Source organism: Peromyscus maniculatus, chromosome 17 (assembly GCF_049852395.1).
Source record: "Peromyscus maniculatus bairdii isolate BWxNUB_F1_BW_parent chromosome 17, HU_Pman_BW_mat_3.1, whole genome shotgun sequence".
NCBI lineage: Eukaryota > Metazoa > Chordata > Mammalia > Rodentia > Cricetidae > Peromyscus > Peromyscus maniculatus.
The window spans coordinates 58,167,225-58,187,710 of record NC_134868.1 but is presented as its reverse complement, the minus strand read 5'-3'; the positions used below and the strand labels follow the sequence as shown (position 1 = coordinate 58,187,710).

At 48.4% G+C, this 20,486-nt stretch overlaps 1 protein-coding gene across 1 annotated transcript in view; it reads right to left on the bottom strand.

The window, feature by feature from the left end:
* Tubgcp3 (tubulin gamma complex component 3) overlaps positions 1-20,486 on the bottom strand; it is a 63,272-nt gene that overhangs the window by 17,378 nt on the left and 25,408 nt on the right. The window contains exons 11-16 of the mRNA XM_006981314.4: positions 18,687-18,853; positions 10,901-11,011; positions 10,515-10,623; positions 8,458-8,647; positions 6,241-6,376; positions 4,679-4,747 (exon numbers count right to left, since the gene is read on the bottom strand). Of these exons, the coding sequence (XP_006981376.2) occupies positions 4,679-4,747; positions 6,241-6,376; positions 8,458-8,647; positions 10,515-10,623; positions 10,901-11,011; positions 18,687-18,853 (782 nt within the window). The remainder of the gene's footprint in view (positions 1-4,678; positions 4,748-6,240; positions 6,377-8,457; positions 8,648-10,514; positions 10,624-10,900; positions 11,012-18,686; positions 18,854-20,486) is intronic.

Here is a 20,486-nt window from a genome sequence, read left to right as displayed (position 1 = left end):
TGGCTAAGTGTCACAAATAAACGTTCAGGCTCTCCAGTTACACTTGAACATGGGTAAAGGACACGGAATTTAGGTAAGTGCCACTGGAGGAAGCACATGCACACACACTCCGTCCCAGCTGCCGCACCGACCCTGCACAGGATGTGCCTTCAGCACAGGAGGAAGGCCACACTCTGCTCTGAGGGAGCTCGGATCCCAAAAGCACCTTGCCTTGTCCATGTCTGTCCTCTGGCCGTTACAGGAGACCCTGGGTGCTGCTCAACCTACCCACCTTTTCATCTCCCACTGGTCCATCTAGACCCCACGCCAGTCTCCTTAGACTCGTGGAACTTGAACCTTGCTCCTTACACGTTAGCAGAACTATAGCTGCAGGCCAGCTCAGCTTGTGTTCCTCTGTGTACCTTGCACATCTACGCCACAAGGACCGCCTATGCATACCCCCTATACCACTCAAGGGCAGGCTCTGTGTAGCCTGAAGGTTTCTCTGGTCCTGCCCGGCCCTGTGATCCGGACAAATCTCCCCCACCCACGCTTGGACCCAAATAAACACACAGAGGCTCATATTAATTATGAACTGGATGGACTATGGCTCAAGCTTCACCCCTAGAAAGAAAAAAGAAAAAGAGAATAAGATATGAGATAGATCACTGAATCTACTCTGAGAAAAAAGATAAAGAAATAATAGGATAAATAGGTAGATCATTGAATCTACACTGAAGAAAAAGGGGAAGATATAAAAATGACAAAAGGTAGACTACTGAATGTATTGTGAAGAGAAAAAAGAGAATATGGATATGATAAGATAAAAAGGGAGATTATAGAATCTACTTTTAAAAAGGAACTACTTGTTTTAAATAAGCTAAATAATGAAAAAAATTTTGGTCTGAGTTTATCAGATGTTACTGGACTAGACATTGTTAATATATATAATGGAGGTTTTATCTGAATCTGTCAAATGTTAATGGACTAGATATCATTAATGTAATTTTTGGCTGTATATATTGTATATACTTATTGGATAGTTTTTCTTGTATTAGTTATAAGCTTTTTTAATTTTAGACAAAAAGAGAGGAAATGTGGTGGTATTGTGTTCCCCAAAATATTGTGTACTCTAATAAATTTATCTGGGGTCAGAGAACAGACAGCCACTAGATACAAAGGCTAGAAAATGGTGGCACTCACACCTTTAATCCTAGCATTCCAGAGATAGAAATCCCTCTGGATCTCTATGAGTTCAAGGCCACATTGGAAAAAGCCAAGCATGGTGACACACCTTTAATCCCAGAAAGCCAGCCTTTAATCCCAGGGAGTGGTGGTAGAAAGCAGAAAGATATATAAGGCGTGAGGACCAGAAACTAGAAGATTTGGCTGGTTAAGCATTCAGGCTTTTAAGCAGCAGTTCAGCTGAGAGCCATTGGGATGAGGACACAGAAGCTTCCAGTCTGAGGAAACAAGACCAGCTGAGGAATTGGCAAGGTGAGATAGCTGTGGCTTGTTCTGTCTCTCTGATCTACCAGCATGGACCCCAATAACTCGCCTCAGGTTTGATTTTATTAATAAGAGCTTTTAAGATTCCTGCTACACACATGTTCCATGGCTTTACTGGTCTGCTGGCATGTTGTTCCTTGGGTGGCAGGTTATTTGGCTCTGGGTTTTTGTTTTTTTTTATTAATGAGACCATTTAGCACTTCCTCCTACAGCTCTGGAAGGCACTCGATGATGAGGAGGAGGAGTAGGAACAGGAGGAGAAGGAGGAAGAGGACGGTGGAGGGCATGCAAACAGCTACACACAGGAGTGACTGGAAACTGCTCTTAAGTAATCTGGAAATCAAATCCGGGGCCTGGGGAATTATCTGTGTACCACTTGCTTCCTACACTACTAATTATCACTCTGTGATAACAGAAATTAACATGACTGATTTGGATGCCATGAGTCAATTACTGGATTGTTCTTTATTGACATGACACATCCTGGAGTGGCCTTTGAAGTACCACACACAGTCTCACGGATTTTAAAAATTCAGTTAAGCCATCTTTCATGTACTGACTACATAAGAGGAAGACATTCACTGCTTTGCCCGGGAAGCAGGAGTCATCCACAGCAGTTTCACCATCTGGCTCCACAGCTCACCTAAGGGAAACTATAGTCCCGATATACAGCAGCAAGCTCCAGACTCCTCCTCATCTGCAGAGACCTCAACAGCGAGCAAGTCTCCATCCTGCCCAGTGTGGGACAGCAGCCCTGATGATGTCCTGTTCTCAGCCTCCCTCACCAACCTCAGGTCCTAGCACACAGCATGGCCACAAGGCCTCCAAATCAGCCTTCTGCAGCTGGAATCAAGACTCAGTGACCTCACCACACTTCAATCTGGATGGACCACAAATAACATGAGACTCATGAAAAGCAGAACTCAAGGTCAACCAGAAATACTTCATAGAGTTAATGAGCTGTATTTAGCTAATGTGTTCTTCAGTAACCTGGGTTGTGAATTTCACAACGTCCCAAATTAGACTTACCCAAAAATTTCACTGACATTTTATATCTTAGAATTAGTAGAAGCTAACATTGCTATTATACAAGATATAATTATATGATTGCTACAAGATTTATTCCTACTATAATTAACTTCTGTTAAAAAATGAGAACCTCAATTAATGAGAATAGAACGGAAACAGGTAACACACAAATTAACCAAGGGAAAAGCAGAAAAAAACACTGTATTTATACAATAGGCTTCCTTTTATCTTTCGTGGGTTTTTTTGGTGTGTGTGTGTGTGTGTGTGTGTGTGTGTAATGGGTGCATATGCACGCAGATGTCTTCAACTGCTCTCCATCTATTATTGAGACAGAGTCTCTTATTTGAACCCAGAGCTCACTAATTCAGCTCGCCCAGCTAGCAAGCTCATTCCGGGGACGCTCCTGCTTCTGCTTCCTGTGCCCTGGGCAGGAGGGCTACCACGTCTACTCAGTATGAGAGCCAGAGACCTGAACTGCAGTCATCAAGCCAGTACAGCCAAGTTTAACTCACTGAGCCCTCTCCCGGCCCTCCTTTTCTATCTCGGCAACTTCTACATACAATTAAATCTGACAAACAGAGCTCGATACCAGTTTGAACACGTGTGCTTGCGTGAGAATATGCCTACAGTCATGGCAACTGCTAAGACTGCACCACCTACAAACAACACTGAAGTCATGCAGGAGAGCACCCAACACACACACATTCCTGGCTGAGCTACCAAACAACCCAAAGAGTCCTTCTTCTTCTTCTTCGTCATCGTCCATCTGTCACAACAACTCAGCTGGCTACAAACTGACCCTGTGGACAGACACAGCTGTCACGGATGTGTCATTAAACTAAAGCTGTGGTATGAACTGTCTATTTTATTCTTCAGTCCTGCTAAAGCTCTACTCAAAACCCGAGTCTTAGCTCTACACAGCACACAACGTCACTCTGACATGACACACCTAGACCACCATCGAGCTCCTCCTCAAGGCCCGTTCACTTTCTTAACCGTCGATGCAATTATCTGTACTATGGCGTCTTCGGCCTCGGGGCCTGGGACGGAGCGCAGGACCTTACTCATACATGCTAAGCAAGTGCCCTAGCACCGGGCTACATCCCGGGCCTTGGTATTGTATCTTTCATGCATGAAAATACATAACGCACATCAACTAACAAAGCAGATGATACGAAGTCTTAAATAATTTGCTGAAATACCACACAGTTTCGCAAACTAATGACTCCTCGGGACACAAGCTGAGGAGAAAAGCCACTCACTCAGACTACGGTGAAAGATTAAACTTAAGAACAGGTACGCATTTAAACTAGGAGCTCTGACTTGATCCAAGTCAAATATGGGGTTCATGAGTCAAAGAACCCTCCCTAACAGCTCTCAGGCCACAGTGGACTTAAGACACGGGGCATTCTGTGAATGTGGCTTCTGTGGAACGGTCACAGCAAGGATGTGATCTACCCCACAGAAGGGACAGTCTGGAAGCCACTCTGCAGCCACCACTAGGGACGGGATTTTAGAGCCCAGCCAGACCTTGCTTAGCAAACAGTCCCAATAATGAAAGATATACAATTTATTTCCCCAGCACTTCAGATACAGAGATGACTAAGTCTCTGGGGTTCTGTGGTCAGGAGGACTCACTCAGTCCTAAAGAAAGGCGGTTAACGCAGACATGTAAAGACAATCCCCCAGGCAAGCTTCTGTGACAGAGCAGGAGAAATGGTCCTCCTTCTTCACACACGAGTGGAAGGGCCGTGAACGCTGTGACAGCTACCGACTCGCCTGCTTGAATGAATGCTAAATATCCAATTTCATCTAAGTACGAAAAATACGATTCCCCGAAAATACACTTTATGCTTCCTTCCAAATTATCCTAAATTAGTTGCTACAGTCTAAGAATAATGGTGTAAAATGAACAATGCGTTTATTAAGCACTTGCTGAAACCTGTGACAGAACAAATGATATTTCTAAGAATTCTTAAAATAATAGAGCATTTCAGCTCTCATTAATAATTATCTGGCTTAAGCAACTCATTCAGTGGGCATATCCTAAGAGCACAATTACTTGGAACCTTGGTTTTTAGACGAGAAAGCCAGTCTGAAACAATAAAATGTCCAGCAATCCAGCAGCTGTGAATATCACAGGAGGACACAGATGACTTACGGTGGCAATTGGTCCGTCGACGTGGTAATCCAGGCTGAAGACATCCCACCCAGTGTCACCTGGAGACACCTGCAGTGATAAACAACACACGATTGAAAGGCTTGTACTTACTGCTGAAGAACCTGCTCACTGCTCAAAGAAAGCGTGGTAAAGTAAGGGACAGGCGTCACACCAGGCAGTGCTCCGTGTGCGAGCCAGCGGAGGGCTCCTCCTCACCAGCACAGCACCCACAGTGGTGAGAAGCAGGGCGACACACCACATGTGCGCTGCCAACACCACAGACAGGTTCCAAGTTCAGAACCGTTTTAGGACAAAACCACACGGCCTCCTATCAGGCCCTAAACCTCAAAAGGCCCGTTGTCAAGAGAACCAGTGGGTTCTAGTAGTGACCGGAGATCAGCCAGTAAGGACTCCTGTTCACAGCCTCACCTCCAGCACGGCCCTTCTGTCATACCACCGCCAGACACCACATCTGAGGAGCAGATGTGGCCCCTGCCTGCTGACCATTCGAATCACCTCCAGTTTACTGCTGAACACCCGTGACGCCCCCATGCTCTGTGGGGCCTGCTTCATGCACAGCGTCTGCCTTGGGAGCTGTCCCCTTAGTGAGACGGCGTGCGACTTAAGCAGGGGAACTTGCCTCCTCTAACACAGGGCAGAGCACACCCAGGATGTTTCGTTTCCAGGAATGACCTACCGATTTGTGCCTGACACAATAACTAGGGAGGACACTGGGACTCAGCTGCCCCCAGCAGCCTCACACGCCCCCAGCACCCCTACACGCCCCCAGTACCCTCACACGCCCCCAGCACCCCCACACGCCCCCAGCAGCCTCACACGCCCCCAGCAGCCTCACACGCCCCCAGCAGCCTCACACGCCCCCAGCACCCTCACACGCCCCCAGTACCCTCACACGCCCCCAGGACCCTCACACGCCCCCAACACCCCCACTCGCCCCCAGCACCCTCACACGCCCCCAGCACCCTCACACGCCCCCAGCAGCCTCACACGCCCCCAGCACCCTCACACGCCCCCAGCAGCCTCACACGCCCCCAGCACCCTCACACGCCCCCAGCACCCTCACACGCCCCCAACACCCCCACTCGCCCCCAGCAGCCTCACACGCCCCCAGCAGCCTCACACGCCCCCAGCACCCCCACATACCTCCAGCACCCCCACACGCCCCCAGCAGCCTCACATGCCCCCAGCACCCTCACACGCCCCCAGCACCCTCACACGCCCCCAGCGCCCCCAGCACCCCCAGCACCCTCACACGCCCCCAGCACCCTCACACGCCCCCAGCACCCTCACACGCCCCCAGCACCCCCACACGCCCCCAGCACCCTCACACGCCCCCAGCACCCCCACACGCCCCCAGCACCCTCACACGCCTCCAGCACCCCCACACGCCCCCAGCAGCCTCACACGCCCCCAGCAGCCTCACACGCCCCCAGCACCCCCACACGCCCCCAGCACCCCCACACGTCCCCAGCACCCTCACACGCCCCCAGTACCCTCACACACCCCCAGTACCCTCACACGCCCCCAGCAGCCTCACATACCTCCAGCAGCCTCACATCTAGCCTCCTGAGGATCTCTGGGCTGTCAAACTGGGCGTTGGTGGCTCTAACAGCGGTTTCAAGAATCCCCGTCAAGTTATGCTGATATAAAGTTGTTGCTGGGCGAACAAGTTCTGGTCTTAAGAAATGTGTTTAAAATTAAATTTATTGTTATTTGAAATTTTTTTTAATTATGAATTAAAAAAGGTAAAAGTTCAAAAACTAAAAAGACAAACGGGATGGATAAATGTAGTTATAAAAACATTATGGTGCCCCCTAGCATCCACCCTGTGGTCTCAGGTAGGTTTCTTAGAAGCCCTTTCAAGTACAGCTCCACAACCCTGTGGTACCCTGGTGTGGAATAATCCTCTTACGCACTGTAAACGTTTGTCACTTGAACTGGTTTAATGAAACGCTGATTGGCCAGTGGCCAGGCAGGACGTATAGGTGGTCCAACAAACTAAGAATGCTGGGAAGAGGACGGGCGGAGTCAGTCACCAGCCAGACACGAGGAAGATGAGAATGTTGTACTGAGAAAAGGTACCAAGACACATGGCAAAACGTAGATAAGAGTTATGGGTTAATTTAAGTGTAAGAGCTAGTCAGTAACAAGCCTGAGCTACCTGCTGAGCATTTATAACTAAAATAAGCTTCTGTGTGGTAACTTGGGAAGCAGCTGCTGGGTATTTAGGAGTTGCGGGTGGGGCAGAAACTTCTGCCTACAGTACCCACTGTAAAGCCAGCCACTCTGAACACGCACACTATGATTTGGAATATTTTGCTGTCTTCTGAGTGCTTCTTTCTCCTACCTCTGTGCTTAAAATCTATTAAAATACTTTTAACAAACTGTTTCATCAAAAAAAGCTTCATGATATTAACTGCACACAGGGTTGTAGAAAGCACATTTCTTCAAAATACTTAAAACATTAATTTTCATTCAGCTTAGGCTAAAGGTACTTACAATGCTATATACATTTTGATGAAATTTCCCAATTATGACTGGCCTATGGGTAGGATTATTGTAATTTCCTACAAAGACTCAATGTCTACACACGTATAAAAATCATAGTTCCACAGGCCCACCAGCGCCACACCACCATGCTGTGTTTCCAAACACGAAGCGCCCACTCCTTGATTAAGAGATCACCTCGGGTGCGCCTATGCAGAGACAAGGGGAAGGCAGGAGAGACTGATGGTCTCCCTTACACTTAAACCACAGCTCTGAGAAGAGAGCGCAGCACTGTCCGGTGACACCCCAGGAGGGCAGAGGGCAGCGGGGTCTGCAGTGCTCTCCAGACCTCTCTCTGCACTGCCTGGCTGGGCTGCCCGCACACACGTGCCCACTCTGCACACCCCACACCCTGTGCACTCCTCCCACAAGCCCCTAGAGAACACCTTCCCTTTAACAGCTCCGTATCACACACGCTACTCTCCAGGAAAGCTGCTGCCCCCTCACTTCTGGTGTGGAAATGCTCTACAGTGTATGGGAATGCCAAGCGTCCACACCAGCCAGTGGCCAGCTCTAACTCAGGAGCTCCAGGTCAGCACCACCACACTAACTCCCCAGGGGATGAGATGGGACAGCTGGGGACTGGACCTCCAGGGAAGTCAGATAAAGCTAACTTTGAGGCCATAGGGCCAGAGCATCAGCTTCGTTAGCACAGGCGAGGTGCAAAGGTAACTTGCTATTTTTTTGTCCTAAGAGGAATGTTTAACTGTGTATCCCAAAGGGAACACTGATTCCCAGCAAGTGTCTCAATGAAAACACCGCCCTGCTGTGCCCACACGTGGCCCGTTCCTCATCAGCCCTGTCTGGAGCCCTGAGCTACACCAAGTGTGGATGCTCCACAACAGGAGGAAGACCACAGGGAACACAGTGAGAAGGGCAACACTTCTCAATTTAAAATATGCATTTATCAAATTAACTTCAAATTGAAGCCAAAATTGACTGTGACTATTCCCCAACTCCACCCACTCAGGGAGCTACTATACATGTCACGGCGCTCACTGGGACATGAGGCATCCCCCTGAACTCTGCAAGGCACACATCTGATGGTCTGCTGGCAACCAGAGAAGAAAGTAAGGGATTGAAGCCACGAAAATTGTATCTGTGTAGTTTGTTTTAAACACAGACTTGGTAAGAATTCAATTCATTTCCTCCTGATGTCAGGTCTTTATCACGTTAGAGATACTGCATACTTTAAAGATGGAGCTTCTCACTTGAGCAAATCCATTAGGTGCCTTATGAAGTCTCCTTGGCCCAGAAGCAGGTACCGCCGCATGGCCTGCATATGCTCCAGCAAGCTGTACTTCTTATTGAGGACATCCAATAGATATTTGCTGGTTTCAAAATAAGCAGCGTCAATTTTCCCTTGAAATGCATTTTCTAAATCTGTGAATAAATCTGCAGCTGTAGAAAACAAAAGGGAAAGGCACACATCCATGTGTAACATGTATCCTAACAAAGGAACAGTAAAGGCATCCATGGAACCAGAGCCAACCATCAGTGTAGACCCCAGCCAGCCAGTCAGTCAGTCAAGGCAAAGCAGTCTGAGACGGAAAGGCCAGCATCCCCCGTACCAGGAGCTGGTGCTGGCCCTTGATTCCCAGGAGGAACGTGCCCAGCAGTGCCTGTAAGCTCCAGGGTCACAATGCAGGCTGACATTAAAGGAAGTCTCACTAACTGATGCGAGCATCAGTCTCCCAGCAGGACTAGGAGACCCCAGGAGACCACCTACACCTCTTGTGTGTTCCATCATGATGAAAAGGTCTTCACTCCAGCGCTATAAATGGTCTTCTGACTCCTCTTCCATCTCTTAAACACAGTCATCTTCCCCGAAGCCGGCTCTGGATCCCACCTCTCTCCCAGGACCACCCGAGAGGTTACAAGTCTGCACACAAGCCACCTGCGTGGGATGCTGCACTCTCAGGAAATGCAGAGGCCGCCTCCTGACCTCAGAAGGCCGCGGCAGGCCTCGAGGAAAGGACAGGCGGAGGCAGGAGGAGCGGCCCCCACCCGCCGACAGGGAGCAGCGGCCCAGCGCGGGCAGAGCGGACCTCCGCAGTCTGAGTCGTGAGCTGACCCTGCCTTCTCATCTGCTGCATTCGTTTACTGTCTGTTTCTCACCAAGGGGATAAAGCCATGCGCATTACTAAGGAGGAAGCGGTTAACTCTGCTCCAACGCTGCTGTCTCACTCATTCTAAAAACCGAACACCCACATGGCCACATTGTGTCACAGGTGTACACATATGCTCTGTGTGAAGGTGTGTTAGTGGTCCAAGTCATCTATAGATGCTACAGGTTATACGGATCACCACCACCAGGTCACCATCACTGTTACCATCACTGTCACCACCAGGTCACCACCACTGTCACCACCGGGGTCACCATCATCACTGTCATCACCAGGTCACCATCACTGTCACCACCAGGTCACCATCACTGTCACCACCGGGGTCACCATCATCGCTGTCACCACCAGGTCACCATCATCACTGTCACCACCAGGTCACCATCATCGCTGTCACCACCAGGTCACCATCACTGTCACCACCAGGTCACCATCATCACTGTCACCACCAGGTCACCATCACTGTCACCACCAGGTCACCATCACTGTCACCACCAGGTCATCATCACTGTCACCACCAGGTCACCACCACTGTCACCACCAGGTCACCACCACTGTCACCACCAGGTCACCATCATCGCTGTCACCACCAGGTCACCACCACTGTCACCACCAGGTCACCATCACTGTCACCACCAGGTCACCATCACTGTCAACACCAGGGTCACCATCACTGTCAACACCAGGGTCACCATCATCACTGTCACCACCAGGTCACCATCACTGTCACCACCAGGTCACCATCATCACTGTCACCATCAGGTCACCATCACTGACACCACAGGGTCACCATCATCACTGTCACCATCAGGTCACCATCACTGTCACCACCAGGTCACCATCATCACTGTCACCATCAGGTCACCATCACTGACACCACAGGGTCACCATCATCACTGTCACCACCAGGTCACCATCACTGTCACCACCAGGTCACCATCATCACTGTCACCATCAGGTCACCATCACTGACACCACCAGGGTCACCATCATCACTGTCACCACTGGGGTCACCATCACTGTCACCACCAGGGTCACTACCACTGTCTCATACTCACCACCTCACACTATCGTCACCACATCTCCATGCCCAGCCATGGTCACTATCCCCATCCCTTCCGTCACCACCCTCAAAAGGACCGTACCGTCACGGGGTGACTCCGCAGACTTGGTCACAGCTATCATCTTTGTGGTTGGTGTCTGATCGTGACAGACTTGGTGCAGGAAATTTATGGACTTTCCTATCAAAAGGACCTAGAAAGAGAAATAAGCTATGATTACTTTTGTACAAAAGTTAGGATCCAAACATCTCAAATATTCACACGTTTCGTATCAGCCACTGAATTAAAACCACAGGACCTGAGCATCACATCTTTATAAGTGAGTTCAGGAGCTCAAAAACACACGGAGAAATGTATACATCAGCACAGTCCACCAGCAAAACACAGCGAAAGCGTCTTTACTGCACATCAGTCTGCGTCACATAGTTCAAGCGCTCTGAGCACAGCAGTGTCCTCCGGCCCAGCCCTACCTTTCTAGACTGGTCCATCGTGATGAAGGAAGGGATCATCGACTTCCTCAGCGTGTACTTGTCATGCCACAGTCGGTCGGTTTTAACGGTCGGATCTGACGCCACGAAAAACTAAGAGCAAAAGAACACTGAGCATTAGAAATATTTGTGAAAAATATTAGTGACTAGTAACAAAAGAAATTATTATAGCTATTCTCTAGGTAAGTTATTCAGACACTAGGAGTCCACTCACTTATACAATAAACTTGTTTGACAAAGCATTCTGGACAGAAAGCTAAGTTGATTATGTTCCCAGACATTTAAAACCAAATTACAACAAAAACAAAGTGCGCTTTCCTTGGAGACTTAGGAGCGAGCCGCAGCACGAGCATGAACGAAGCTTCTCCCTGGCAGCCTCCAGGACCCATGTCCCGAGGGCTTCAGCATGCTCATGGAGTTCTGAGCATGGGGGCAACATGAAATTCCAGAGCATTCTTAGCACTCACTGGGTTCACGTGCTCTGCCCGCCTCCACTTCAGAGCAGCCCAGCACGGGCTGGGTCAGCAGCACACACCCGAGCACATACGCAGCACACAAACTGCCACCACAGCAGTGCCCACAGCACACGGGGCCCCCTGTGCAAAGGCCAGTTACAGCCAACCGGCCAAGGGGCACTAGAGGGAGAGACTTTCTCCCGTGACTCTCATGGTCCGCCTCCCACACCCACAGCCTAGAGAGGGCTTTCTGTAGCAGGGAAAGACCCAGCTGCCAATGTCATTGCTCCAGTTTATCCACGCCACTTCCACTTTAGCCACAAGGCGGAGTACCACTGCTCTGATCCCTACCAACTGGCTTTCTGGAAGCAGAACTGACGGGTGAGGGATGTTCAGTTTGTACGTACGACACCACACACATCTCCAAAGCCTGTGCAGCTAGCAGCCCCACCAGCAGGGGACCCTGCATTCTTCCTTCACCCTTAGCTAAACAGAGTTAGTACACCGCCACAGTGTGGTGCTTTCCTCCTGTGGACTGTCCTTTCTGTCTCTGGCCTACCTTTCTATCTCAACTTTTATTAGTAAACAGAGTCTCCATACATTATACGTACATCACATACATTACAAATTTCCAAAGTGAAGCACTTGCCAGTGTTGGCAGTATGTTCTGTGCTTTTTATTTGCCTATTCTGTCATTGTTCCAGCTTTGGGCTTCCCGACTCTGATGCTATCTCCCCATTTCCAGATTATAGAAATAACCTTCCATCTACTTTACCATTTTACTTTCATTAGTTTGTATTATTGCTATTATTAGTTATTCTAAGTAAAATATTATCTTTTATTGGCAAAATCTTTTTGATTGAAGTATCGTATCCTTCTAATATGCTATTAATATGTCAGAGGCTTTCTGGGATGGTGCTGCATGTCTTCAATACTAACAACAGGAAGGCAGGCAGATCTCTGCAAGTATCCAGGCCAGCCTGGTCTACACAGTAAGATCCTGCCTCAAAAGTAAACAAACAAATAAATATCGAAAGCTTGAAACTATTATATTTATTAGTTCTAACAGTGGTTTTTCTTGGGTTTTCCATTTAGACAATCACACAATTGATAAATAAAGTCAGTTTTGCTGGGAAAATGTTAAAAAGCATGTGAATATGTCAATGATCTATAATGATCATATAACCATTAAAAATAAAGTTTCTTTCATATCCAAGGACATGAGGAATGATCTATAATGATCATATAACCATTAAAAATAAAGTTTCTTCCATATCCAAGGACATGAGGAATGATCTATAATGATCATATAACCATTAAAAATAAAGTTTCTTCCATATCCAAGGACATGAGGAAAAGCGCTAATCTTTCCAGGAAAAACAAAATGCAACTTTACATTTACAAATATAGGCCAGACTAATAGCTAGTCAGGATTTCAAAGAACATTTTAAGAACTTGGTGAAGAAGAATTTAATGTCAGAAAGTGACACTCATTTATCTACTTCTAAGAAAAAATTATGTGTGACATGATAAACAGTCCAGTTGAAACAGAGTAAACACAAATATTACCTACTCATCAGATTACTAATACTTTAACTTTTTCTGTTAGATGTGTTTATACTATCAAAACTTTTAAATTGCACAAATAATTTGTGAATTAGAAAAACTTTAATAATTGATACCAGCTAACCATCCTGTTGTTTTGTTTGTTTTAGACAGCATCATTCTCTCAGAGCAATCAACAGTTTTTCTTAGAAATCCACTGCCCAGCTGTGTAACAGTCAGTAACGAAGAGTCCCCCACTTGACTTTGTAGGCCAAGCTTACGAATGTTGGTGTTCTTGTGACCACAGAGAAAGGTCATTTGCTTTCAACTAACTCATCTATCTTACACCCTTTTACTGTATATTACCTTCCCAATTAAAAACATATAACCATGGCATCTTGGGGAAATAAACACTCTGCTCTGATGAGGTTATCATGCAACACGTACTGAAATTAACCCTGAGGAAAACAAGGAAACGTTACAACCCCACTCCCCCACCCCCACCCCCCCACCCACCCCCGAGGGCCTCTCCGGTTTCCATCTCTGTGCTGTAACTGCCCTCTGGCTTGCCATTCCACAGATTAGATTAATTGCATATAAACTGTATTCTCTGTTATTCACTTAAACACAAGAGCTAGGTCTTACAGACAGCACACCAATTTATCCTGATGGCTGGAGTGTAGCGGGGCTTCTATCAGTGTGAACAATAAGAAATTTTAATTTAAACCATAAAAAACTCCCAGACAATTCAGTCATCTTTGGAAGTCATGAACACATTGCTTCATCTGGGGCACAGGAGCGTGCAGTCACTCTACGAGCAGCTAGTAGTGAGCACAAAGGGTGTGCTCATCTTCAGAATATAATGAACTCTGTGAGACATATATGGTGGCGGAGGAAAGAACCAAGGTCAGAATATAATTGCAATAAGCCTTCATTATATTGATGTATTTTCCCCTCAAGGTCCTTTCATTTCTACCATTATGTCAAACACAGAAAGAATCTAGGGGAAAAAAATAAAATGTCATTGTACCCTGATTTCTCATTAACTGCTAGACAAATGTGCACTCCCCACCCCCAAAACAGGAGCAAAGGGGACATTTTCTTAGCATGCAACTTAGTTCCTAGGAATCAGATACAACAGTACAGACCACAGAAGCTCCCACACCAATGTGCCTGCTATGGAAGCCAGGACTCCAGCTTTGTCCTGAAGAGCTCACAGCAACTTCAAAGGGGGCGCAATCCAGTCAGCTAGCTTCCCTGTGTCACAAAGGTCACGGACCAGGCAAACTCTCCAGGTACAGTATTTCAAAGGGCACCAGACTGATCCTTTGCTAATTTTATCCTGAAGTATTTAGTGTGTTTGATGTGAGTGGAGTTTTTATTTCCTGTTTGCAACGTTTACTGAGTATAGAGAAACACAAGGAATTCTGCCCGACTGGTGGGCTGCCAATTTGAGAACCTTAGTGTCAGATGCAGGTGTACCCCCTTTCCAGTGCACATCTGCACAGTGCATGCTGGGGGTTTCTGGACGTTAAGATCATGTCATCTGGAAAGGGTAAGTGTACTTCTTTTCTCCCTGACTGGATCGCTTCATTCCTGTGCTTTAGTGTGCACTCGGCACAAGGCCGAGGAGGGGTGGTGACGGTGGAGTCCTTGTCTTGGTCCTCATCCAGGGAGAAGGCAGACGACAGCCTCATTAGCTGTTACTGTTTCAAAAAAAGTTCCTTTCTGGTCCAGGTTTCAGCATTTTGTCACCAAACTGTTCTCTAGCATGAACAGAGTAGATTGTGTCCCTACACGATTACCATGGCTGTCACACTGGTGGACTATGGTCACACCTCTGTATTACTGGGATGAATCCCCTTGTTACAAGAGTGTTCTCAATACGCTCCTGAATTCTGCTTCCTGTATTTAGTGGAGGCTTTGTGCCCGTGTGTGTGTCTTGTGTGGTGCTACAGCGGCCTCATAAAACAGACTTCACGCTCCTTCCCACTGTACGTCCTAGAGTTTGAGAAGGCCCATGGCGAGTCTGTACGGAAACTCCACCGTTCCAAGCCACCTTCTCATCACCGCTTTTCCTCAGGGAATTTCTCCATCACTGACGGACCCACTGACCTGCTGGAGGTCTGCGTACATTCCTGCTTCTTCGCGAATCAATTTGGGCAAGTCTGCATTCTGGGAAATCTCGGGTTTTGCTGAAGAGGAATCTCTTCTTTCTCCATTTCTGCTTGAGACTCTGGCTGGCTGCAGAACTCCCAGGGAGGTTAGTCCACGCACCCGCCACCTTCTGGCCTTCTCACGGAAAGGCAGCTGCTGGAAGACTCTCCCTGTCTCTGGCTCTCTGCAGTTCCATTATAACATGTCTGGCTGCTCTATGGACCTCTTCATTGCGTCTCTCGTGGACTGAACACTGATAATGGGGATTTTGCTCATCAGTTCCATGCCGCAGACTCAAGCTGTCTCTTCCCCTCCCTCCTTGGTCCTGTCTGTCAAACTGGACAGCCTCGTCTCACTTCCCGGCAGTGGGTGTGTCTCGTCTCTCTGCTCAAGTCCGCTGAAGAGCAATCTTAGATGGTCTGCTGTGTGACAATGACACAGCTAAGACAGGAAGGCTCATCCTGGTCACAGCTCACAGGTCCGTCCACAGTGGCAGGCAGCGGCAGAGCTGTCTCTGCCCCCCTGTGGTGGAGCCCGGGCCCCCAGCCCGCCTCTGGGGTGCTGCCGCTCACATCCTAACTCGTCCTCGCTGGGCTCTCCTTCACAGACACACCCAGGTGGCTGTGCTTTGCCAGGGCTCCTCCTCGGCCACTCAGGCTGACCGGCCGGTGTCTGCACCCGCATCTGAGGGCTGGAGAAGCATTTCCTGTGCAGGTATTCCATCAACTACAGTGACTGCACAGCTCATATACAGTCACTGAAGACATTCGATTTCACAATCAAATTATAACTCACTCTGGCCCTGCTGAAGAATTAGCCTACGCAAGGACTACAGAGGCAAACCCCTCAAGCTTGTATTACACAACAATCAAGTACACAATGTAACTCTCTAACCTACTGACTTTATATGGTAAATCTACTATTCGCAGTTAGAGATAATCTTCACGAAAGTGACTTAAAACTTACACGAAAACTGTTTATAGAGTTCACCAGACAATGACGGACATCAGGGATCTATACTCAGGGACAGCAGATGGCCACATGTCACCCGACAGTCGACCTGAAACAGGCGTGGGCAGATCCTGCCACTTGCCGCTCGCCTCACTCTGGCCCCGAATGCACTCAACAGGCCGAACGTTATGCAGATCTAGTGAGGCAGAACCCAGCAGCAAGGGAGCAGGTTCCAGACACAGCAGCGTGGACTTCGAGGACAACACGACAACCCCACAAAGACCACACTGCACCCACCCTCACCAGGCGTCACTCACCAACAAAAGGAGCGGGGCAAATGAGCACCAGGGTCAAAGGGTCACTGGGCAAAGGACCTGGCAGGCAAACTGGGGACCCTGGTCTTGTGGGTGCCTGTGTGAATTCAGGGGTGATGCATCAGCATCAGACCATAGATTCTGGTGTGAGGAGGTCTGAGAAGACTGATGAGTCAACGCAGTGACACTGTAGATCTCAGGTAACCCTGGGGAAGGACCCAGGGGACGTTTGCAGAACTCATGGAACTTCTCTAGAAATTTTAAATTAAGTCCGAAGGAAAGCATGAAAAAATAAAATCTTTATCAATGGGACAAGAACTGAGGTTATGTTTGTTGAGTGACAAGATGAACCAATTCTACTGAACTCAACAAAGATGCTCACTCGGTAACTTTTAAAACCTAGGGCCGAGAGATGGGTCAGCAGGTGAAGCCAGCCTGGCGAGGGCTGCAGAGACCGGGTATGGCAATCACAGAGGACGGAAGTTTGATACTCACCACCCACAGTGGATGGCTCACAACTTCCTATAACTCCAGCTCCAGGGGGAGCCAAAGCCCTCTCTGGACTCTGTGGGCACCGTCCTTACACACAGAGACAATTTAAAATAAAATAAGGTTCTTTGTTTTCTTTACCTTATAGTCTTTTGCATATATATATGGTTTCCACTTTTGTGTCTGATGGGATTTGTGTGTGTGTTTCTGCATCTCTGTTTCTTGTGCCTTTTTTGGCCTCTCTTTCTTCTGTTTATCCATTTGTTTTGTTCTATTCTGGCATGTTTGTTTTTTTTCCCCTTGGTTTTTTGAGACAGGGTTTCTCTGTGTAGCTTTGGATCCTGTCCTGGATCTCTCTGGCATGTTTTTTTATCGTATTTTATTATTATTTTCTAGATGCCCATTTGTTTTCTAGTGAGAGAGAAAGGGTGTGGATTTGGGTGGGAGGGGAGGTAGGGCAGACCTGGGAGGAGTTGAGGGAAGAGGAACCATAATCAGAACATTCTATGAAAAAAAGTAGAAACATAACACCACCATTAAAAACAAACAAACAAAAACCCTGGGTGAAGTAGCACATACTTGTAAGCTGAGTGCTGGAGTGACAGAGACAGGCTGACTCCTGGGGCATGCTGGAGGGCCAGCCTAGTCTACTCAGCAAGTTCCAGGTCAGTGAGAGACCCTGCCTCAAAAGATGAAGGTGAGCCGGGCGGTGGTGGCGCACGCCTTTAATTCCAGCACTCGGGAGGCAGAGGCAGGCGAATCTCTGTGAGTTCGAGGCCAGCCTGGTCTCCAAAGTGAGTCCCAGGAAAGGCGCAAAGCTACACAGAGAAACCCTGTCTCGAAAAACCAAAAAAAAAAAAAAGGTGAAGGTGAAAGTTGTCTGAAGAGCAAATGCATGAGACTAACTTCCGCTTCCGCACACATGCGTGCATGCGCGCACAGACACACACACACATACACACAGGCACACACATGCACAACACCCCCACACACATACCCACCATAAATCAGACCCATGTTCCCAGCAGCCAGGTGTCTTCAGAAGAAGACCCCAAGTGTATACCGTACCACATCACAGTAAATCAGTGTCTGTATTGCACGTTTCAGAAATCCAGAAAGAAGTCTGGGCATGTAGCTTAGTGGTTGAGCATTTGTCTAGCATGCATGTGGCCTGGATTCAACCTCTCCTCCCCACAAAAAAAAAATGCCTCTCCTGCACCCACTTCCATGGCAAACACTGGAGTTTTCGTGATGAATGCTGTATTTAGCATGGCATCTATGTACTTCTTAACCTCTTAGCATGTGTTAACATATGATACAACTTTTATCGGGTTCCTGTCTTTCCATTCCTTAGTGCTACAGACAACACTTTTGGGTGTGATGTCCCTACCCTGGTCCCCAACAACTACGAAGTCCTCTGGAGTTTGCTGCATGGTTCTGCATGCTGCTTCACACCGTAACTACCTACGTTTCAAGAGGAACATAAGCACAAATGCCTTCACTTGCTGCATTCAAACCAACAGCACAGCTGACCAAGCTTATGAAATGACCACGTGAAGAGACGGCTCCCCAGAGCTGTGTCACCAGGCCGTGCTCCATCAGTCAGCGAGGGAGCACCAGCATGCAGCAGCATGCAGCGGCATGCACTTCCACCTGGCTGAGCTCCTAGCACCGGAACTGGGAGAGCAGCTTCCCCTAACCTCATGACTGCACTGATCACAAAGCACAATGCCAAACATGAATGGCCTTCCAAGGAGGTGAGGCACAGTCCTGGTCAGAGGAAATGATAACGGTTGAGGTAAATCACACTGGAGAAGGCGACGCCGGCGTCCCCTAACCCCGAGTCTTGGTACTTACTTCATGGTAAGTGTCCTCCAGCTCCCCGTCATAGATCCACCGGTAGAGGAAGCTGAGGACAGGGTGGGACACTAGGCTCAGAATGTGCTGCACCAGGGACTTCATGTAGGGGTCTCCTGTCTTTGTGTAGGCATGGACAGCAGAGGCCAGCTCGCCCCCTTTCCGTCCTAGGGAATGAGGCAAAAATACACAGAAATAAATTTGAATTCATGGCACAAACCAATCCCATGACACTAAACCAACGACAGCCAAACAGCAGAGACAAGTGCATCTGCTCTCCTGAGTCAGTGAGAACTCCTTATATTTAGTAATAGCAGCAGCGATGTGACGCAGCAAGGCCCAGACATCGGGATTCAGTGGCTGGCTTTGCACACTCAAGCAGGAGTCAGCCAAGGAGTTTTTCAGTTATGAAAGTGACCAAGAGTGAGCAGCCGCCCAGTCTAGACACTCGAAATCCACAGTTCACACTGCAGTGCACCACACACCATAGTATCCACGAAAAGCAAAGGTCTAAGGAGCAATGGGGACAAGACTCGGGGTGTGGCACACAAGGCCAACTCCCTGCCAGTGGCCCTGCGGCCTGGCACGGCTCGGCAGGTGGGGCCCAGGAGGACCCTGTGGGCCGCACAAGCGGCAGAACGGCTCCCGGCAACGCAAGCAAGCACAGTGGTCAGTGCTGCATCAGAAGCTGGGGGTTCTACGCGGCCTCCAGTCTTACACAGAGAGGCTGATGAGCCTAGGAACTCAGGAGCAGTTCTTACAACATCTGCCAAAGACCACACAGGACGGACAAACTGCTGCAGGACAGCTGCAGGGCTTCAGTGGCCAGTACCCACTGCAGAGGTGAGGAACCCAGAGGGAAGAGGAATGATGGCAGGGACCCAGCTGGGGAGGGGTGTGGTGAGGAGGAATGGGGGGAGTGGGTTGTTCTGTCCCTTCTCTCTGTTTCACAGAATTACCAGGGTGAGGAAGGCTGCCCCCGGATCGTATGTGTGAACCTGGACTCCGGGGCGCTCAAGTTCAGGTCCTGGGCAACTCAGTGGGGGGTGGCAGCAAACAGTGCAGAGCATGGGAAGGCAGAGAAGGCTGTGAGGAAACGCGTGCAGGCAGGGCACAGGTGGGCATGTCCCTGGCAGGCAGCCCACAAAGCTGCCTCTGGTCACCCCCTCCCCAGTTTCATCTTGGGGGCGCCCTGAGAGCCTCAGGCTAACAAGCAGACCACACTGGTGCCAGGTGACTTTCCCTGCAGGCCTGTATCTATTATCTGTGTTCACTGAGTGTACCCTCAAGCAGAGCAGTGCTGAGATGAAGCCATATATACACAGCCAAGAAGAATGAACAGCTGAATTCAAAAACTGTCAACAATTTCCAGAATTTAAAATCCTGAATCATGACAGGACACTAGTGGAATTCAGGTGTTTCTGGTACATGGACTGCTCTCACCCAATGTGAGATTGAACTGTTGACCTTGTGTACATCCTACTTCACAAATGAGTCTGTCAGATACACTAAGCCTATAGGCTGAAGATGATGCCCCAACACTGCGGAGAAACCTCAGGTGACTGCCCAGGCAGCTGGCTGTTTCTGTCAACTCACAAATTTTTTGGAAGTTGCTTGCATGCACTTCCTGTTTTTTATTTTTGTTAGCTAATATTATTTCCTTCTTGGGTCTCTGAGGGAGTTGAAGATTAGTTAGTTATGGTTGAAGATTAGTTACTTATAGTTGAAAAATTAATTAGGATAGAAAGTGCATTAGATACATCTTGGATTTACCAAAATAGGATAGATAATGGAATTATT